Genomic DNA, 23,946 nt, shown 5'->3' on the forward strand with positions numbered 1-23,946 from the left:
GATCATATGTAAAAGTTTGTACAGAAAGGATTCATGTTACTATATTAAGACATTGGTATAATCTCTGCAGAGAGATGTGTGTGTGTGTATGTGTGTATGTGTGTACGTGTGTGCAATTTGCATATGCTTGTGCATATGTGTGTATGTGTTTTTCATCCACTACTCTCTTACAACCTAAAGCTATTCTGTGTATATTATCACCCATGTAGATTTAAATTGTAAGTTCATCTTCTGAATGAGATGCTGGAATGATGGTTGTTAAGGATACTGGGAATTAAAATATCCTGTTGAATATTTCAGCATTGTCTATGTGGCTGCTTTACTTCCTAAGAGAAACAATGGGAACATCTTAGAGAATTTGTTAATTTAAAATTTATGCCGTATATATTTTATTGTTTACTTGTTTTGTCCCCCATTCAGAATGTAAGCTCTTTGGGATGAAAGAATGTTTTGGTATTTGTTCTTGTATCCCAGGTGCCTAGTACAAAATCTGATGTTTTTAAAATGTTTGTTGATGGTTTGATTTATGAACAAAATTGATGCTTTTTGGTAATCCCAGATTTGCTTTTCCATTTCTCTCCCTCTTACCTTAACTTAAAAAAAAAGGCACCAAGAAGTACTTATTTATTATTTAGTCCAATCTATCATGGACAGTTTATGAGAAAAAATTAAATATACCTCTATGATGATTTTCTTCCAATTAAATATCATAGAAAATATTTTAGATGATGTTAACCAAGGATGTCATGTGTTTAAAAATATGAGACTCTCATAGGTATTATAAGTACATCAGTGCTTATAATTATAAAGTGATATTTTTAATAATTTAGTTTTTAATTTTGCCAATGAATGTTCAATTGATAATAGTTTGCAATTTGCAGAATAAAATGCATTTTTTCCACTATTCATTTGGACACGAGAAGATCTCATTCATAAATAGAGAAAATTATTTTGTGGTAGATAATGTATAACAGGAATCAAGAAAAGGAGGAAATGATACAACTAAAGCTTACTAAAGTTGCTCTTTTCAGTAGCAATCTTGAGATGTAGGAGTTTGTCACTAACTGATAGCCCTTTTCATTACTTTGTTCGATTTAGGCTGATTCTAAAGTCATTGAGAAGTGGATAGATGGTGTGAAAGACTTCTTAATGAAAGAAGAGGCCATCCAAGGAGATTCAGAAGGACTTCAAAGACAGCTTGACCAATGCAATGTGAGTTTGGCTCATCTTAGGAGCCTACTATAATAAAGAATAATTTTGCTTTATCTTCCTCATTATTTGCTGCTATTATAAAAAATGAAAATATGTGAGATGATAAACTGAAGGTAAAATTTTTAATCTTGTAAAAGGATTTTGAATTTGTAGTAAAAAAAAACTTGATCAGTTTTCACATTTTCATTTTCTGCATAATATTTGTGTTGACAGAGATAGCCAGGTTTGTGGATAGAGAACTAGGCTTTGTATCAGAATTATGTGGTTGTGAGTCATCCTGTATTCCATAATATCTTTGTGAAGGCCTGCCATTTACCCCTCAGTGCTCCAGGCAACTCTGTAAGAATATAAGTTGCAGATTTGTGGCATGAGAGGGAGTTTACAAATGAGTTATTCTCTATTCTGATGAAATTATGATTTCAAATTTCCTTCATCACACAGAAAAAAACCTCAAAACATTGTATTGAAAGTGCCTCCACAGGTATACCTAAATTTTTTGTTTTCATAACTAAGGTGGAAGTTTATAAGAATTATAGTATTGAGGGAATTTACAGATCATCTAATACAACCCTTTCATTTTATAGATGAGGCAGCTTGGTGGCTAATTAGACTTGGAATGCTATATTAAGAGTGGGAAGATCTGATTTTGAATTCTTCCTTAGACATTTACCAGTTTTGTGATTCTGGAAAATCAGTTAGCTTCTGTTTTTCATCAGTTTATACATCTGCAAAATGGGGATAATAATAGCACCTATTTCACTGATTTCTTAAGATGATGAAATTATAGTGGCAAGGTACTTTCAACACTTAAATCATTGTAAAAATGTTCGCTTTTATAAGAATAAGAAATTGACATTTTTCTTTTAAGGAATATTTCTTAACACATTTATTTTCCTTTTTATGACTCATTAAATTCTCTTTATCTCTTAAGAATAACACGTAAATGTGAGCTTTTTTTAGATTGCTGTATATCGTTTAAAGAATATGTGAATCTTAGCTCTTCACAATTCTTTGGTAAGGAAGAATTATTTACATCCCCTTTTGAAAGCCACAGATAATGAAGCACTCAGGCAAAATGAATTACTTAAAGGTTAATAACAAGTCACTTGCTAGCAATCCTCATCTACCACTTCTATTCAGAAAGCCTTTAGAAATATCGAAGTAATAGCAGTAATTGTTATTGCAATAACTTCCTCTTGAATCTCTGTACATACTACCTGTCAACTTACAGATGATTTTCATATTTATGAGAGATATCATGGAATAGCTACTGGTTTCAGAGTAAGGAAGACCTGGGCTCATCTAGAGTCTCTGAGACAATCCAGTTTTTTGACCCTGCAAAGACGAGTTTCTCAGAGATCCAGGCAGTGCTTTAAGATTATAAGTTGCATGAAAGGGTCTGTAAAGTTGCTTTAGGAAATAGAGAGTCAGCCAGACCTGGAGACAAGAGATCCTGACTTCAATTCTGGCCTCAGACACTTTCTAGCTGTGTGACTCTGGGTAAGTCACCCAAGACCTATAGCCTCGCCCTTTATGTTCTTCTGCCTTAGAACTGATAGTATTAATTGTAAGACAGAAGGTAAGGGCTTTTCATACACTTATTTATTTATATATTCATTCATTCATCCATTCATTTGTTTATTTATTTGCTTGCTCACTCGCTCACTTATTTATTTATTCATTCATTCATTTATTCATTCATCTATTTATTTATTTATTTATTTATTTGCTTGCTTATTCATTAATTCATTCATTCATTTGTTTATTTGCTTATTCATTTATTCGATTATTTATTTATTTGCTTGCTCATTCATTCATTTACTCACTCATTTATTTATTTATTTATTTATTTATTCATTCATTCATCTATTTATTTATTCATTCATTCATTCATTTATTTATTCATTCATTTATTTATTTTTTTGAGGTCAGGGTTTTAAAAATAATAATAAGTTGTATGGAAGGTGCCAATCTGCACTGCTAGAAGTAACTTATTACTAAACTAAAATCATAATTGAACACCACTAAAATTACAGGTCTCATTTTAAAAAAATGTTCATATAGAAAGAGAGGCATCACATAAGAGAAGGATATTAGAAAACTGCTCTCTTATTTCTGGTTTCTCTAGCTTTCTTCAAGTCCCTTCTAAAATCTGACCTATAGGAAGCCATTTACTTTTGTTGTTGCTGTTCAGTCATTTCAGTTTTGTCTAATTCTTTGTGACCCCATGTGGGGCTTTCTTGACTAAGATACTGGAATGGCTTACCATTTCCTCCTCTGGCTGATTTTACAGATGAGGAAAGTGAGGCAGACAGGGTTAAATGATTTACCCAAAATAATATAGCTAGTAAGTCCTACATTTTGTCCTTGATAGAATCTGAACTCAGATCTCCTTGACTACAAATTCAGCATTTTAGGCACTCAAAAAGTAGTATCTTTTGTTCCTGATAAACATCTTCCTTTTACTGATCATCATATGACCTATAGTCTTGAACATATAAGTTGGTGATGGCAAACCTATGACACATGTGTCAGCACTGACACACATAGCAATTTTTGATGACTCATGGCCACACGCAGCCACATACAGAGAAGTATGGGAGCAGATGCCAAGGATGAAACATTTGCTGTAGTGTAGTGTAGACACTCTGTGCACTATAGATGACAATTCTACCTATATTAATTTACCTATTTTGGTTTATTAAATACAGTTATATATGACAGTTATACCTTTTTGTTATTTAAACTCTAAATATCATGAAATTATGGTTTTTTTCTCGAAGTGACACACCACCCGAGTTATGCTTGTTTTTTTGCCGAATTTTGACACACCAAGCTCAAAAGGTTGCTCATCACTGATAGAAGTTTTCTTGACTTTATCTTGCCACTAGACTTTGATGACTCTGGAAGAGAGGGTGAGATTGATAAGTTTGCACAACTCTGCCTCACTTAAATCCTATTTATATGCAAGTCAAAAGATTTCACAAGTGATGTCATTTTGGTTCCTCTTCGAGTGCAAAGGAGCACAACCAACCAACCATAAGATATATACAGCACCCTTTGCTCTCCTGGTTCCCCTACTCTGTACTGTTTCATATTTCCTAACAATGGTGGCAAGAACTAAACAATATATTTCACAAGAGGTTTGACCAGGTGGGATAGAATATATAGGAGCTATCACTTCTTTATAGAAGTTATTCTTCTTGGGGGCAGAGATTGCTCAGTGGATTGAGAGCCAGGCCTAGAGAAGGGAGGTCCTGGGTTAAAATCTGTCCTCAGACACTTCCTAGCTGTGTGAACTGGGCAAGTCACCTAAACGATACCCAGTATTGATTCAAAGATGGAAGGTAAGAATGAAAAACAAACAAACAAAAAAAACTTTGCTTTTTAAAATATAGTCTAACGAATATATTACAAATTGTGTATTCTTTGTGCTCTTCTAAGTTCTCATTCTTTTATTTTACTTTTGGTTTTATTTTCATAAATGTCTTTTTATTGTATACATAGGCATTTGTTAATGAAATGGAAACAATTGATTCATCCCTCAAAGAAATGAAGGAAATAGAATCTGCTCTGTGGAGCCATCCAGTTACTGGAGTTAAAACTTGGGTGCAGACAATACTTGTAGACTATCAATCACAATGGGAGAAATTCAGCAAGCAGGTAAGTTTTGTAATTATAATTCTCTATAGATCATTTACTTAGCAATTGCTAGAACATTAACATGCTTCATTGCTTATAAAATTAAAATTTTTTTATCTATCTTTAAACATTTGTCTTTCTGTCTTTCCCTTTCACCAGTCTTTCACACACATAAAAAAGAAATCAAGCTTTTGTCCTAATTATGAAGATTAATTTAGTTAATTAAAATAAATTATTAAAATCCCAACATAGACCATGTCCAAAGATGTATGTCACATTCTTTCTGCATCTCTAGTCCATCATCTCTTCCACTCTTCCCACTCCCTTTCTCATAACATATTTTCTTCCCCGTTCAACAAAATTTTGGCTGGTTATTACATTTATCAGAATTACTGGGTTTTTGAAATTTGTTGTTGCTGTAGAAATTATTCTTCTATTTTTGTTCACCTTATCTGCAATAGTTCTTATAAGAGTTCCAAATTTTTCTAAAACCGTCCTTTGTGCCATTTCTAATGGCACAATAATTCCATAATTTATTTAGCTCTTTCCCAGTTGTAAATAAACTCTTAGTTCCAGATTGTTGCCATCACCAATGTGCTCATATAAATATTTTTGTACAAATGAATGTTATTAAAAGGTCTGCTATAGCAGATAACATGATGATAATTGTAGAGTGCTAACTTTAAAATTAGATGTCTTAAATTTGAATTCTGCTACTCATCACCGGTATGATCCTGGGCATATGACATTTAAGCTCTTTGTGTTTCAGTCTCCTCATTTGTAAAATGAGTGGTTATAGCAAGTGATTTCCAGTGTTGCTTCTGGGTCTTAATTCTAATAGTACTTAAAGATTATGTGGGTATAGGTGATGAGAACTAGGATTTCATTGGCCTAGGGAATCCTCATATGAGAAAGATCCCTTGATCAATTTAAAGTATCACTTTTTCTGTAACTTATAGTCAGTATTAGAGAGTTCCTTAGATAATTGAGAGGTTGTTATTTGACTAGGATCACATTTGCTTAATACTACTAGATTTCATCAAAATGGGTGTTTTCCTTACTTTTATAGTATGTACCTCAACACCTTAAGAGATAGTCTTTTAGAACTGCTGAAGTAAAACACCTTCATCATCTAGTGGCCAGCCTATTCTTATTCATCTTTTATCATTCCTCTTTATCTATTTCTCTTTTACCAAATGAATTTTGTTATTTTTTTCCTCTTTTTATAAAGTAATCCTAAGCAGTTTGGTGATATGACACACCAACGAATCTGCCTCCAGAAAAATAAATAATAAAAACAAACCCACAAATCTTTTCCCTCCTTTCTACTTCTACTTTTATTATCTTAATTCAGATTTTCATTACGTTTTTCCTGTTCTATTGTAATATGCTTTTAACTGATCTCTTTTTCATCAAGTTGTTCCTTTCCATAATTTATTCTTTCACATGTGTATGAAAGTAAACTTTATAATGATCATTTTCATTTTATTAAAACCTGCTCAAAAACATCAATATTTTTTCCTTATTCTATACTTCAACAAATCAGAAATGAACACACACACACACACACACACACACACACACGTACACACATATGCAAAAGACTTCTCTACTTTTTAAACTGTTCAGTTTCTGACATTGCACTGATACCATTTATATTTTTGCAATTACTTTTAAAAAAAGCAAATACAAATACAGCAAATACAGGAAACAAAATTCATAACCCAATTCAGATACTACTTCCTCTGTGAACTTTTCCTCAATTCTACCAGTTTAGAATACTCCTATCCTTGTTCTTCTCTGGCCCTTCAATTTCTTCTTCATTATGTACTTAATAATTTTGCAAGTTTTAATATGGTTATTTTTGTCTCATCATCTTTAGCACCTAAGTATGCACTTACTGTATATTTGTTTGGTTGTAGCAAATTCTTAGTGTCTCATGTTTTCCACATGTTGTGGGGCCACGATAAACACTCATAGATTTGTGTCTTAATTTTACAGTATTTAAATTGCCATTGGAGAAGGGGAGAGAAAATAAGATAAATAATAAGATAGAATCCACTTTGCTCTTCTCCCTTCCTACTTCAAAAATTCCAGCACTTTCCAACATATAAACAGTGCAATAAAAAAAAATCAATAATACTTATGTATTACTTACTATTCCATCTGAGTCATACCTGATCTTGAAAAAACCAAGTCTGGGAGAAAAAAGATTGTTCATGCTATCCCCACTTTTCCCAACTTACTTAAGAACATTTGTTACTTTCTAATAATTTTGTACAATACTCAAGTTGCCAGTGGGTAACACTGGATTTTCATCATCAACCTCTGTCTTTTGGGAAAGTAATTTGTAGTATTTTATTGCTGATGAAATTATACTCTTCATTACTACAAAATAATGGACCTTTTTATAGTGTGATTTTTATTGTAAAGTTTCAAAATAACTTAAAAAAATTCACCAGAATAATTTTTTTTTTGGTAACATCATCCCCTACCCCCACCCCCCCAGATTGCTATTCAGAAGAATAAGTTGTCTGAAAGTCAGGAAAAAGCTATGAATCTGAAGAAGGACTTGGCAGAGATGCAGGAATGGATGACTCAGGCTGAAGAAGAATATTTAGAAAAGGATTTTGAATACAAATCACCAGAAGAATTAGAGAGTGCTGTTGAAGAAATGAAGGTAGGAATATAATCACATAAAAATTGGATTTAGGCCATTTATTTCAGTTTTGGTTTAAGAATCATTTTGTTTCCAGGAACAAAAGAGTTTACTTTCTAGAAGCCAGCTATGGATTTGTAGTCTCATAGTTCTCTCTTCTTTCCTTAATATGTGAAACAATTTCCTTTTTCTTTGACTCATGGGACATCCCAATTGCTAGCCAGTCTAACAGATAGGCTCTCTTTCACTTAGTAAGGCAACAGAACCTTTCACCACCACTTTATTATCATCAAACCACAGTATTTATTTCCCTCAAGTTTGTACTATGTAAATTGTTCAGTGCACTTTAAAAAAATAATCTGGGCAAGGTGCCCAGCTTTCAAGTATTGCTTCAGTTGTCCTTGAGTGTTTTAGCTGACACAGAAACTATGACTTTAAAGGGCATTTTGATACACTTGAGAACAAGTAATGACTCTTTTTAGCCAAAATTTAATCTGCCTGAATGTACAAGGTGAACAAAACATCAACCTAGTACCTTTGCTGAAAATAGCATTGTGTGTGGAATTAGTTTTGTTGCTTAAAGTCTTAGTGTTTTTGGTGGAATAAGTGCTTATTGATATAAGTGCCCTTGGGAAGTACTTACTGTTTATAAAAGGCATGTAAAGAATTTCAAATCACAAAGAATATTTGAAGTTAGCATATCATTTTAAGAACTGTCAATTCGGGCTTGCTATCCTGTTCAGTTTCTGACATTGCACTGATACCTTTTATATTTTTGATATTAATATGCGAGAAAAGCATTTAATTTCATGTTTATTTCTATTCTCCCTATATTTTATTGGTCATGCTTAATTCTCCTCAAAGAAACTGGGAAATCAGAATGTAGAGAAATTTAAAAAATAAATGTAATTTTAGAATACTTAGGATTCCATGAGATACTGGATTTTCTTTTACAAAATAAGAGAAAATTTTTGTTAAGGAGAGAAGAAAAAAATTGTCAAAGCTTTTACCTCCTCTTGTGTCAAGTCTTTAATGTCTTCCTTTTATGATTTTGTTTGCAATGATAGAAGTTCTCATAATGTATCATCTACCAATATTCTAATGCAAATAGAAAGAAGGAAATTCCAAACCAGACATAACGATTTGGGGGGGAGTATCTGGTATTTTGTGTTATCCTTGGAAATGATCTCTCTATTAGTGAGAAAAATTTCATGTGAAGAACTCTTGATTATTTGAGATTATATAAAGTTGGCTTCTTCTCCTTCATTTTTTGAGAAAACATGTTCCAGTGCATAGAGGAATAGGTCAGATCCTGGCTCTGCCATGTCCGCTGTGACCTTTGTGACCTACGTCAAATCCCCTTCAATTGCTTTAGCTTTATCTTCCCTATATTTAAAATAATGATGTTAGAATAACTGAGTTAATTCTGGCAGCTCTTGAACATAACTTAGGTATTCATAAAATGTTAATAATTTTACCATGGTCCTTAGGAGTCCAACTAATTAAAACATACTTAATTCTTTAAAAAAAAACCCTGCACAATCCCTCTACTTGAATAAAACTTAGTATTTAAAAAATTTGGGATTATTTTTGAAATCTGTAAATCCACTGAATGAGAAAAACTATAGGATTTGATAATGAAGTCACCTGCAATATGCTACTATACTATTGAGCAGAATGTATTTTATCTAGATTTATACTCAGATTTGTATTTGCTTATCTCCTTAGGAGCATAATCTCTTTGAATTCCATATTTGAGAATTTTGAATTTACGATATGTAACGTTTTGTAAAAAAGAAAATAATGTCTCAAAATCCTATCAGTTATGTTAACAGATTTAGATATTATAATTGTAATTAAGTTTGGGAAACAAGCAAAATAAAAATATTCATAAAAGAGTTGTAAAATGGAGAAGAGGCTTAAAAGTATTTTTTTTCAGTTTTTAACCCCTCTTTCCACAGAGGGCAAAAGAGGATGTGCTGCAGAAGGAGGTGCGAGTGAAGATTTTGAAAGACAGCATCAAGTTGTTAGCTGCAAAAGTGCCATCTGGTGGTGAAGAATTAACATCTGAGTTGAATGTTGTGTTGGAAAACTACCAACTTCTTTGTAATCGAATTCGAGGGAAATGCCATACACTAGAGGTTTGTTTCTTTTCCCTTCCATTTCATAAAAATGCACTTTGAATTTTTCACCATTTATTAAGATTTTAAGAATTCAATTGTCAAATGACAGATCTTTTCTAAATATATTTAGTTTTTTATTTTTAAATAAACTCTTATTATCTGTTTTAAAAACAATACCTCATATTGGTTCCAAGGCAGAAGAGTGGTCAGGGCTTGGCAGTGGTGGTTCAGTGACTTGTCCAGGGTCACATAGCTGGAAAGTGTATGAGGCCAGATTTGAACCCAGGACCTCACGTCTCTAGACCTGGCTCTCTACCCACTGAGCCACTGAGTTTTTTCCCAGGTTATTTACTTGCAAAATATCAGTGATCTGTGATCCTATTGATAGGAATACTGTTTTCTATGGGTGCATCTTATAATCCAGCTACTCCTTCTGAACCCTTTGGTCTGCTGTCCATCTTTTTGTAAATTGCTATAGGAAGTCTTCCCCAGGATGCTCTTGGAATGCATGGATAGCGAAAGAACACATCGCCTAATGTACCAGTTTCTTCTTGCTCTCAATAGGTGACTTAATCATCTCCTTTTTACAGTTGTACATTTTTCTTTTTTAAAAATCTTATTGCTATTTTTTGGCTTTTGACCTGATCTTCATTTTTTATTATATTCTTCCTTATTGCTATACCTAATGAGCCATCCTTTCTAATAAAGAATAGAAAAGAAAGAGGGAAGGATAGGCATTTTAATAAAACAAAGCAGCATGTTTTCAAAGTACAGGCATCCCTTCCATAAAGGGGGTAGTAGAAAAAAAATAGACCTTATGTATTATGAATGTCTATTTTTATTTCCATTCTGGTTGAAGCTGGTAAAAATAGAACTCTCATTGACTCAGTGTAGTGGTTACTCTGTAATGAACTAGTGATTTGGAGGCAGCTAGATGGCTCAGTGGATAGGGTGCCAGACTTGAAGTTATGAGGTCCTGTGTTCAAGTTTGACCTCAGACATTTTCTAGCTGTGTGACCATGGACAAGTCACTTAATGCCAATTTCCTCGCCCTTACTGCTGTTTTCCCTTGGAACCAATACTTACCAATTTTAAGACAGAAGTCAAGGGTACAAAACAAAACAAAACAAAAATAAAACTGGTTATTTAGCCTTGAACAAATCACACAATCTTCCTTGATTTTGATATTTTATTCTGTAAATATTTGTTCTGTATCACTGTATGTTTATTTTGTGAAACTTTGCGCTCTCAATTTTGGAGAGCTCTAAAAGTATATGATTCTAAATAGCCCTTTATAAAATTAACTATGAATTCATACTCAGAGTAACTGACTTTGCTTTTTATTATCTATGTAACTTCTGTACAATTTCTTTAATTCCCTTTACCCTAGTTTCCTCACCTATACATTTACATTCTTTAAACATATAGCCTCATGCTTATGGACATCTCCCTTTTTTTGTCCTTAGATTCTCTTAGAAATTAAAAATGTGTCATGGTGTAACAATATTTCTAAAATGCTTGGAAAACCTTAAAGTGCTACATAAATACTAGCAATAATGTTGATGATGTTGCCAAAATAATATTTAAGGGGCTGTATTCTGTGCACATGTGTGTGCATGTGTGGGTATTCTAGGACTAAAATAAGATGCTATTTCATGTGAAAGATGGAGTGTTTTTAAAGATTTTTGTTATGTAAGAATTTCCCCCTTAATTTTAAGAATAATGAGCTTGGTAACTTTTTTTCTCACACAGTAGAAGTTTTTCTGTTTTTTTTTTTTTTTTCCCTGCCTAGCTTTTTTTTTTTTTTTTTTTTTTTTTTTTTTTTTTTTTAAACCCTTAACTTCTGTGCATTGACTTATAGGTGGAAGAGTGGCAAGGGTAGGCAATGGGGGTCAAGTGACTTGCCCAGGGTCACACAGCTGGGAAATGTCTGAGGCCGGATCTGAACCCAGGACCTCCTGTCTCTAGGCCTGGCTCTCAATCCACTGAGCCACCAAGCTGCCCCCAATCCCTGCCTAGGTTTTGTTTAATTCCATTAGAAAGATTTGTAGCAATTTCTAGATGTTGTAAAATATCATTAATGTAGAACATGTGGTGGAGATCAATCTAAATAATGAGAATCCAGAATGTAATTTTTAGCCTAGTGTCACATTAAGCATTCTTATATATCTATCTGGTCTCATACTTTTTTTTTTTTTTTTTACTCAAAAATAGGCAGCAGCTGGTAAATTTCAGATTCTTTTTCCTCATCATTAGGACTTTCCTTAAAAATAGATGCCATATTAGGTCCTTCCTTCCTTCCTTCCTTCCTTCCTTCCTTCCTTCCTTCCTTCCTTCCTTCCTCCCTTCTCTCTCTTTTCTTTTTTTTTAATCTCAGTATTTATAGTAATCACTTAATTTTTTATTTTTATGTTAGATTTCCATATAGGGTTTCCTTATATTTATATAGGATACCTTATATTTCCATATAGAGTATCCCAAAAGTCTTACTAGACTTTAAAGCTTTATTGGCTTAAAATGCAGTAAGACTTTTCTGACATCCTATATTTCTTTCCTGTATTCATTTTTCATTTAAATTCCCAACCTCTTTCTCATCATCTTCCCTCAAATTGTACACTGCATTAATGTCTTCCCTATGCTTTTAATGCCTTCTCATTTTTATTTACTGCATTCCTGCCCATCCTTTCATGCCCAGTTTACATGGCTTTATAGGTGGCCTTCCCTTAATAAGTAAAATGATTTTCTGCCAATGTATTTTATATAACATTTTATTTCCTTATTATCCAATGAAGTTATGTGAAACTCTATATTATGGTTATCAGAGTTAGTACATTTTTCTTTTTGGCTTAAGACCATGTATTATCTAAATTTTGTATATTTTCCAGATTCAAATATAGTTTATTACACATACTTGGTTTTTAATACGAGTCAAATTGATTTTAATGGTGCAATATTTTTAAAGGAATTCAATATTGTTAGTCTCAATTATCAAATACAATTTGTTTTGCTATTGTATGGGCAGGAGGCTGTCTTTGGATTCAGAAGAGAAATGTTTTTAAAGCTCACTTCGCAGACTCTCTCTGAAAAAATGTGCAAATCCATAAATCTGCAAGCCTCAGCTTCATTACCAATAAAATAGGGGTAGGAAAACTTGTGTTGCCAACTGGGTCACAACAACAACCTAAAGGAAGTAAAAGGAAGTAAAGAGGGTCATTAAAGCATCTTTTAAAAGATTGTCCAGAAGACAAAAGAGGGAAAATCAGAAAGATGCACAAATAGGACAACTTTGAAAACTACAAGTTAGATGTTTTATAGATTCAGTTGGTTGTTTCTTTTGTACTCAAAGTGGAACAAAATAGTATCACTGTCAGTTTGGTGTGTGATTTGTCCATTTGTGGCTAATCAGACCAATGTGAGGTGTACCACAGGTCAGGGATAAATACCCTGTGTGAACATTTGGGGTGAAGATGTCTCTAAATTTCTGCAGCTCACATTTCTTTTGAGCTCCTACAATTCTGCTTTACTCAGAGTACCACAATGTCTTTGATGCAGGCACACCATACAAGGAGGTCCTGTTCCCATGTCTCCAGAGTCTTACAATCAATGCCAAAATTCTTCAGAGAGACCTTGAGAGTGTCTTTGCATTTGGCCTCTTTTTGAGCATTATCTTGCATGTATTTTCCATAAAAAGAATGTTTTAGGCAAATGCACTTTTGGCATTTGAGCAGTGTGGCCAGCCTGAAAGAGTTGCCCTTTTTGTAGTAGAGTATGAATCCTTGGCAATTTTGCTCTAGAAATAATCATATTGTCTAGTACCTTATCTTTCCAGGTGATCTTCAGAATCTTCCTAAAACAATTCAAATGGAAACCATTCTGTTTTCTGGCATGATGCTCATATGTTGGCTAGATTTCATAGGTACTTAATGAGATCAGCACAGTGGCTCTTTGGACCTTCAGCTTGGTAGGCAGTCTAATACCTTAATACCTTTTCTCTCCTTCACTTTCCTTCAGAACTTTCCAAATACTGAGTTTTATCCGGCAGTCTGAGGTCAATCTCATCATCTATGTATATTCCTCAAAAGTATATAGCCAAGATATTTAAATAGAAAAGCAAACTACATACATGGTGATCCACATTTTCATGACTAACTGTCTTTTCCTGTTTTACTCTGTATGTGTGTGTGTGTGTGTGTATGCTTAATCTATAAAGATTATAATAAAAATATAATTAAGAAAACAAACTTCTAATCTTAGCTGTGATGTAAATTTTCCTCTGAAATCAGGATTTCTTAACCTTTTTTTGTTTCATGAACCCTTTTTGTTGTTTGCTCAAAACTTTTTTTTAGAATAATGTTTTTAGACAATACAGAGAATAACAAAAAATGACTAATTATGAAATTAAAAAAATTAAGTTCATATATCTCTGTTAATGTAAATTTGTCTGTAAACTTACTCTCTTGTGTTTTGTTTAATTGCCTAATTTGTCTTTTCATTCCTATTCCTCTTATAATGATTGAAAATGAAATGTCTGGCAAATATCTCATCATCTTAAAGATAAAGAGGTTTAGTATCTAGTAAATGCTGTTTCTTGTGGACCAAAATATGCTGGATGTTTATGAATGTTTTTCCTGTGTTTTTTCTAATAATCTTTTTAAAATTTTTACTGCCTCCTGTTCAGACACACTAGATAACTTTATAAAATTCCCTCCCCTCCCATATTATGGTAATGTGTGGAGCTTTTTTTGTTGAATGAAATTATTCTTGATTATGTAGTTCATGGAGATATATGGAGATATAATGATGTATTCATTGCCCTCCAGACTAACTTGATTTGTCCTCCTTTTAGGAGGTATGGTCATGCTGGATTGAACTACTTCATTATTTAGAGCTTGAGACAACCTGGCTAAATACTTTGGAAGAGAGAGTACAAAGCACTGAATCCCTGCCTGAGAAAGCAGATGCTCTCAATGAAGCCCTTGAGGTACTTATTAGCTATCTTTTTTATGTGTGATAATTTCCTCTTGCTACTATTGGATTTCATCCTGGGTGAAAATAAAGAAGACAGTTTCTTATCGTTATTTTGTTCCTTGGAATGTTGTGATTTTAATTAGCATAATAATCAGCTTTTACTATTGCTGAAAGATGTAGCAGATCCTGCATGTGTGTGTAAAAAACTTCTGGCCCACTCATCATCTCAGCATTGCTGTGTGAGAGGCAGGTAACAATTCATATAATCACATTTGAGAGATATTGAACCCAAAGTCAAGAAATAACTTATCAAAATCTACAAAGCAAATAAAAAAATCTCGTATGAAATTAAGGTTCCTGAGTGAGTTTTATTTTTTATTTTATAATCTTCATTATTACTAATAAAACAATGAGAGCATGTGGTTTAGTGTTTAGACAGTTGTCCTTATAGTATAGAAGATTTGGTTTCTTTTTCTGCCTCTGACATATGCTCTCTGTGTGGTCCTGAGCCAGTCACTTAATTTCTCAGTGACCAATTCAACATAGACCATGAGTGGCAGAAAGGGTATGGATCCATGTTTTATAAAAGGATATTCACTAGGAGTTCTCTGTATTAATGAAATTTGGTCTGGTGCCAAAGATAAAACTGATATGTCTATTGTTACTTAGATAAGTTACTAAACTTGGAAACATATTCATTTTATTTATTTATTTATTTGTTTTTTTTTTTTTTTGTAATTGATGTAGTGTAGGTCACGTCTCCCAAATGAGTGGGTTATTTGCCATTAGTACCAGAAGGATTATGTTGTGATATAGTTTATTTATACCATGTTGTGATTGTGTTGGTGGGGTTGGCACTTGTATTAAAAGCCACAGCCAATCGATCAATCAATCAATTTATTTTCTTCTTTAATTATTTGAAGATTTGGTGGCCTGTACTATTGGGAAGTGTATATAGTGAGGAGAAAGTTGTAATTTAGACAGCTGATAAAAATGATCTAAATTTGAATAGTGGTATAGGGCAAAGAAGAAGTCATAGGTAAGTTGAAGATAAAATCCCCAAACTGAAAGTACCTAATAATTTGCCAATCAGTTAAATATAATGAAATGCAATAAAAGAATATGAATGTTTTAAGACTATGAAGTTTAGAATCCTTATCTGAAATAATACTATTTTGGTCTTTTTTCTATTTAGTCTTTGGAATCAGTTTTACGCCACCCAGCAGATAATCGCACTCAGATCCGTGAACTTGGTCAAACTCTAATTGATGGTGGAATTCTTGATGACATAATCAGTGAAAAGTTAGAGACTTTCAATAGTCGATATGAAGAATTGAGTCACTTGGTAAGAATCATAATACTCAGAAATGATGATGATTATTGTTTCAGTTGAAAGGAAAGGTGTTTAAGGAAAGCAGAGTTTTACCCTATAGACTAAAGTCAGGCTAAAGTTAAACAAAACCATTAGGTAGACCTTCTTTGAGTTTTACTTCTATTATTTATGCCCTTGATATTATTTCTGACAACAAATTCTCTTCATTTCCTTAAGGATAGGGAACTTTATAGTCTTGGTAGGATGAACTACATTTAAATATTTATCTATTATAATTATTAATAATTTTATTATTTAGCTTTTATTTTGTATCAATTATTAAAAAAATGAGTTCATACCAACTTAAACAGTGATATATCTGAATGTCATTGAGTTTTTTTTTTGTGCCATCAACAGAAATACATTTCATTATTGTATTTCTGAGCATTGTGTGGTAACAGGAAAGATACATTCATCATAAAGTAGTAGGAGTACTTACACTTTTACAGCAAATGTTAATAATAATACACCAAAGACAATGTAAAGAAAAGGAAATAAATTGCATCGTTCTAATGTAAACATTCCATGAATCATGGCTGGCATCTATGTTTTACATATGTAGATGTTTGTAAGATATTGGGATTATAAATGCTTATGTGGAACATGCTGAAAAACTACCTAGAATTGTTTCATTTTCTCCTATTTTGACTATTTTAAAAATATGATGAATTAAATTTATATTTACAAAATTAACATTTTTGAAACGTGTTTTGAAAAACATGTATCTACAATAAAAAAAAAATATAACATATACTGGTGTTACATTACAAAATATCCCTGACAAATTCAAGAATTGTTATTCAATATAGTTCTAGAAATTTTAGCAATATCAATAAGACAAAGAAAGAAATTAAATTCATAAACTTAGGTTAAGAAGAGATGATTATCTTAGGTTGTTGATAATGTGTTAATTTAATTTTAGTGTTCTAGTGAATTAGCAAAGACACTAATTGATATACCAATTAATTTCAAATTATTTCTAGGTTTTATAATAAACATTAAAATCAACAATATTTTTATATAATAAAAAATTCAAAAGCCAATAATAGAAGGGAATTTTTAGTATTACTATAAAACATATATTGCATTTTGGAGTCATTTTACCAAGGTACCTCTAATATTTGCAATTTTAAAAAATAAAAATATTTCCTCAAGAAAAAAAATTATATAGGTGAAGCCTCCAGTGCTCATTGCTTGGCCATACCATTATAATTAAAACAATATCACCAAAATTTATCTGGCTATTTGATAATGTAGAATTAATAAAGGCATGCTTAACAAAATCTAAATAAAGTATTGCATTGTAGTGAGATGGTACTATAGGACTGTTGATTTTCTCAGTTTTCAAATTCCTCCAAAAGTAATTAAAAATAGTGCTTCTGAGTAAATCTTAAAGGAGTGGAAATAGTCATTAGGGCAATAGTTGTCCAAGAGAGATAACTTGAGTAGAGGCTTGGAGGATTCTAGGTGGCAGTCTAACATAAGCAACAGAGGGAAGGGCTTGGAGGCAGTTGTGTAGCTATAGTCTTTGCTTTGGAACCTTCAACCAACTGACTATGTGGGGGCTGGGTGACTGACTGGTGAAGATTTCAGAGGCTATCTGTCCTGACTAGATTCTTTATGGAGCTGTGGTCCCACCAGAGAAAGAATGAATACACACAAGTGAGTGCAGTTAAATGGAGTCTAGAGTTCCTGGTTTCTAGTTCAAAGAGAGAAGGGTAAGACCACACTTTCTAGAGAAACCATAGGGATTAAGAATGTTGAAGGTGACAGTGATGCTAAGGACTTTGTCACATAAAAATGAGAAGAACAAAGAGGTCAAAGACCTCAGGGAACTCAGGAAATAACAATAACAAAATGAACTCTGAGACATTATCTCACACAGATAGAATGAAGAGCGTAATCCTAGCATAAAGTTAGCAATTATGAAATGGGTTGCTTAAAATTAAAAATTAAAAAAACGTGTAAGTAAAAGAGAAAGAACCCAACCATAGATAGTTCTTTTGGAAATAATGAAGATTAGGATTTTCATTCAGAAGACAGTGAAATTAAAAAACCTACTAGTGAAATTTAAAAGAAAAATGTAAATTTGACACAAGCTCAAAAAAGATAATCTCAAAAAAAGTTCTTGGAAGAGGTTTAAAAAAATCTTTAAAAACCAAATGGGAGATGTTCAGGAAGAATTAAAAAGGAGTGCAAGAAAATTGAGAAAATTATGAAAGAAAGGTCAACCATTTGGAAAAAGATCCAAAAACTCACAGAAGAAAATAACTCATTAAAAATTAGAATTTGGGAAAAAATCTATTAACTTTTTAAGACAACAAGAAATAATTAAAGAAAATGAAAAAAAAGGAATGAAATGTGAAACATCTTAATGCAAAAGGAAGTCACTGGAGAAGTAGATTTGAGGAGAGACAATATAAGAATTCTTGGAAGTACTTGCAAGTTATGATCACAAAGAGATTTTTGACACTTTACTTTCTGAAATTATTTTATAAAATTTCCTTGAAGTTCTAGACCTAGATGACAAAATAATACTTGAAAGAATTCTTTGATCACAGTCTCTAAGAGATCCCAGTAGGAAAACTCAAAAGAATGCTATAGCTAAGTTTTATAATTTGTAATTTAGGGAGAAAATATTATAAAAACCAGAAAGAAACAATTCAAATACTGTGGAACTACAATCAGGATAACACAAGATTTAGGAACTTGTACATTAAAACAACAGAGGGCAGGGAATACAATATTTCAGAGAGCTAAGAAACTGGGTTTACAACTAACAATAATCCAACCTGCAAAGCTGAGTCTTATCAGGTATGAAAAAAAGTTATTTAATGAAATAAAAGACTTTCAGATTTTGAAGAAAAGATCAGAATTGAACAGAAAATTTGATATACGAGAATGAGAAGAAACATAAGAAGATAAGCATGAAAGTCCAAATATAAAGGATTAAATAAGATCAAACTTTATAAAAATGATACAAACTTTATGAATGATATTAATTGGGTAGTTTGAAAAAGCATACGAAGATAGAAGCTTTAAGGTTGACAAACATAATGGAGTGAGTCAAAAATAAAATTCAATGGAAAGAGATAAAATGGAATAGTTATATAAGAGTCATGAATGAAAGAAATATTACAGTAAAGAGAAGTTGAGGATGGAGGGCTGGTAGTGCCTAGTACCTTATTCTCATTAGAACTGAGAATAGAAAAAATAATACATATAGAAGAATAAAAATTTTCTGAACTTATTGGGGAGATGGGAGGGTGAGGGATAAAGATTAATGAAAATACTCTGAGATGGGTATAGATATAGAAAAAACAAGCTAAGGGAATAAAATAAGGGAGAGAATAATAGAGGACATTCACATTAAGAAGTTAGAGGGTAAGAGGAGGGATAAAGGAGGAACCCTTAGAAGGATGAAATACTAAGAACTAGGAGAGTAATGGGGAAGAGGTAATAGAGGGAAGCTTAAATTAGAAGGGTATGTTGATTTAGAATTAAGCGGGGAAAGGGCATAAGAGAGAGACTCTTGGAAGGAGTGGGTATTAGGAAAGTAGTGGTTAGAAGAAAATTAGACTCCTGAGGAGGAATAAGATAAAAAGAAAGGCAGAGAAGGAAAAACAGTGAGGAAAAAGAAAATGGAGGCAAATACACAACTAATAATTATAACTTTGAGTATGAATGGGATGAATTCATCGATAAAATGGAAATGGATAAAAGAATAGATCAAAAACCAAAACTGAAAAATAAGTTATTTTCAAGAAACACATTTAAAAAATGAGACAAGCGCATAAAGTAAAAATAAGTGCTTCAGCTGCCAGAAAAATATGTGTAGCAATAATGATCTCAAACTTAAAACTAAAATAGATCTAAACAAAAGAGATTAATAGGGAAACTACATATGTTAAATGATACAATAGATAATGAAGCATTTTCATTACTAAATCTATATGCACCAAAAATTATAGCATACACATTTTTAAAGGAAAATCTAAAAGAATTACAGATAGGTTACAAGTAGTTACAGGTAGAGTCAAAGGCAGTTATTATAGTAGGTGACTTTAATGTTCTCCTCTCATGACTATGTAAATCTAACAAAACATGAGAATGAAGTGAAGGAGATTAAATAGAATCTTATATAAGTTAGATATAATAGGTATATGGAGAGAACCAAATGGGAATAGAAAAGAATATAACATTTTTCCATTGATAATGGTACCGTTACAAAAATTGGCAATATATTAAGACTCTAATACTTTAGAGTGAGATGTAGAAAAGCAAAAATATTAAGTGCATTCCTTTCAGAATGTAATATAATAAAAATGATATTTTACAAGGGACAATGGAAACAATAAAAATTGGAGACTAAATAACTCAATCTTAAAGCATAACATATATAAGCAATAAATAACTCTATTAAAGAAAATGATGATTATTAAACAATATACCAACACCTGTAGGATAAAGCAAAGGCAATCATTAGAGGAAATTTTATATTTATTAATCCTTACATCAGTAAAATAAAGAATAAATTAGTGAATTCAATATGTAATTTAAAAAACTAGAAAAAGAAAATTTTTGTACAAATGAATGTATCCAAGATTACAAAGCAAGTAGTAAAATATAAGAATATAAACTATTCCCAACTGATAAATGGTTAAAGGCAATAAACAGACAGTTTATGGATGAAGAAATGAAAACTGTATGGAAAAATTCTTTAAATTTTTATTGAGTAGAGAAATTAAAATCAAAACTGAGATTCTGTCTCACAACTATGAGATTAGCTCAAACGATAAGAGAAAAATGACAAATATTGAATGGGATAAGGAATAGTGGGGACACTAATACACTGTTGGTAGAACTTTGAGTAGATCCAACTATGCTGGAGAACACTTTGGAATTATGCCAAAAAATTATAAAACTGTATACTTTTGTGATATAGCAATACCACTGTTTATTTTATTTCCTGATGTATCAAGGGAAAAATCGGAAGAACCTATTTGTACTAAAATATTTTAAGCTACAAATTTAGCAGATACCTATCAATTAGGGAATGACTGAGAAAGTTGTGGTATATGATTATGATGAAATATTACTGCAAAAGTTAATTTTTAAAAAGCATGGAAGTACCTACATTAAATTATGAAGTGTAAAGTGAGCCGAACCAAGAGAACATTATATAAATCAATAAATGTTGTTTGAATAATTTGTATAAATCTACCTCCAGAGAAAGAATTGATAAATAGAAATAAGCTAGATATTGTTTTATATATTAATTATTTTTCATTAAATGATACCTTATGTTGTGCAGGGAGGGCAGTGAATGAGAGAGTTACCTGGGAATTTTAATGAAACAAAACAAATAAATAAATTTAAAAGAAAAATGAAATTATAATAGTTCCCTTTGGAAAATAAATTACTAGATATATCAGCATAAGGAAGGAAAAAGTTAGGAGTGTATGTGTGTGTGGGTATAGCATTTCCAGACATCAAATTATATTTTAAAGCAGCAATTATTAAATAATTTGGTTTTGATTAAAAGATAGGAAAAAAGATATGAATGCAACTGACTTGGCACTGTCCATTCAGAAACAATGGAGCTCACTTACCCTTTGTATGGTAAAGCAAAAAGCATAAATTACTAAGGAAGTGACATCCCCACCTCCCCCCAGTCACATTTGCCTTCATGACATCCTGGGAAAACTGGTTTGGTATAAATTAAGATTAGAACAATATCTTACATCATATTATACAGTAAATTCAAATTGATACATTACCTGAAATTTAAAGTTAATACCCATAAAATATTATAAAATCATATACATTTCCCAGCTAAGGGTAAGGGATAAATTCTTAACCAAACAAGGGATATATAGAATTAATATTATAAAATAAAAAATTTTGATTATATAAAATTGAAAAGGTTTTGCACAAATAAATTTAATGCATCTAAGGAAGTAGTATAAGAATTAGAAGCTATCAACTGGTATCTTTTTATAAATATTTCACAAACATTTGATACCGAAGGTAGATAATAGTTAAATCTAAGTTCAAAAGCTACCTTGAAATTAGAGAAATAGTCAAAAACATGAAAAACAATTGTTTAAAGAAAAAATATATTACTAACCAGTATCTAAATTATTATCAACCATATCTTATTCAATAAGAAGAAAAATAAAATCAAAATAATTTTAATTTTGATTCACAAAATATCTTGAAAAGTTGGTGAGAATTATGAAAAATTGAAATCCTTTTTGCAGGGCTTTTGAAAACATAGATGCAATAAATTATGTGAATTAGTATAATTATTCTCACAAGCAATTTGTTATAATTCAAACAAAACCACTAAACCTTTGACCCAGAAATTACAATACTAGTCATATATATCCAGGTCGTCATTGGCAAATAGAAAGGCTCAGTATGCATCAAATATTTCTAGATGTTGAGAATAAAGTAGATGCATAGTGGTTGGTTTTTTTTTTTTTTTTGATGCCTAGTTTTTGAAGGCAATGACTAAATAGATTATAAATAAATGTAATGATACAGAGAAGCATGGAGGACTTTTTATACGTATTGATGCAAAATAAAGTAAGTAGGCCCAACAAAACATATCTATATAATGAGTACTTCAAAATAAATGAAAAGAAAAAGTCCCAGAACAATGATACATACCAGAAAAGTATAAAGAATAAGTCTGGTCCAATAGAAAAGAGTTGATTGTATCTATGTGTTTGTAACATTTTCTTTGTCATCTCATTTTTTTCAAGTATTAATTGGTTTTGTAGAATTATTGTTCCTTTTCCTTTCCTTAAAAAAAAAATCAAACAAACCCTTATCTTTTATCTTAGAATTGTTATTAAATGAGTTTCAAAGGAGAAGAGCAGTAACGGCTAGGCATTCAGGGTTAAGCAACTTGCCCATATTCACACAATTAGGAAATGTCTGAGGCTAGATTTGGACCCAAGACGACTTGTCTCCAGGCCTGACTTTCTAGCCATTAAGACACCTAGGTGTCCCCTTTTACTTTTCTTTAAAAAAAAAAAATTCCTTGTTATAAGTGATGACACTGGAAGAGATAGGGTGGAAGTATATAAGGGGAAATCTAAATGATGTAAGAAGAAATGATATTAAGAAAAATGTGTTGGAATATAAATAATTATTCCTGAGCCCTGATTTTCTCTTAGTATTTTCTGAAAATAACCCACATTTCTGTTGCCTTTTAAGGTAAGTTAAAGAACAAAAAAGTCAAAATGACTTCCCAATGCCATTCTCATTTATTTATTTAGAATATTTTCCCTTGGTTACCTGATTCATGTTCTTTTCCTCCCCTCTTCCCTCCCTCCTCCCTGAGCTGATGAGCAATTCCACTTTCCCAGTGTCATTCTGTTTCTTTTTCAGAGCCAGGATTTGAAACCAATACTTTTGATTCCATATCATGCTTTTTTGCACTATACTATATTGTTGTTTAATGTTGTTTATATAAAAAAATCTAATTTTGTGGAGTGTGGTATTTTACTGTTTGCTGAGAAAAGTATATGTATCTCTGTTACAACCCAATAGCATCTTCTCAGTGAGTGCTCTTGGATGGTAATTACTTGTATAAATCAAGCCATAGCCTCCTAAATGGTGATGCTTTGCCATCTGTTTCTCTTCTTTTCTTTCCTTCTTTTTCTTTTGGGGTGACCTGAAATGTATGGAAGCCTTTGTATTCTGATAGCTGCATCTAAATAAGTATATGCTCAGCTTTTTAATATTAACTTTCCTCTGTAGGCAGAGTCCAGACAGATTTCCTTGGAAAAGCAACTTCAGACCATGAGGGAAACTGACCACTTGCTGCAAGTCCTACAGGAAAGCCTAACAGAGCTGGATAAACAGCTAACAACATACTTGACAGATAGGATAGATGCTTTCCAGGTTCCGCAGGAGGCTCAGGTAATTCCTCATTTATGTAAACTTTTCTGAGCTTT

At 31.9% G+C, this 23,946-nt stretch overlaps 1 protein-coding gene across 1 annotated transcript in view; it reads left to right on the top strand.

The window, feature by feature from the left end:
- Positions 1-23,946, top strand: part of UTRN (utrophin) — a 674,836-nt gene that overhangs the window by 240,971 nt on the left and 409,919 nt on the right. The window contains exons 24-30 of the mRNA XM_044675452.1: positions 1,099-1,212; positions 4,720-4,875; positions 7,364-7,534; positions 9,475-9,654; positions 14,483-14,617; positions 15,800-15,949; positions 23,750-23,911. Coding sequence (XP_044531387.1) covers positions 1,099-1,212; positions 4,720-4,875; positions 7,364-7,534; positions 9,475-9,654; positions 14,483-14,617; positions 15,800-15,949; positions 23,750-23,911 — 1,068 coding nt within the window. The remainder of the gene's footprint in view (positions 1-1,098; positions 1,213-4,719; positions 4,876-7,363; positions 7,535-9,474; positions 9,655-14,482; positions 14,618-15,799; positions 15,950-23,749; positions 23,912-23,946) is intronic.

Source organism: Gracilinanus agilis, chromosome 4 (assembly GCF_016433145.1).
Source record: "Gracilinanus agilis isolate LMUSP501 chromosome 4, AgileGrace, whole genome shotgun sequence".
Classification (NCBI taxonomy): domain Eukaryota; kingdom Metazoa; phylum Chordata; class Mammalia; order Didelphimorphia; family Didelphidae; genus Gracilinanus; species Gracilinanus agilis.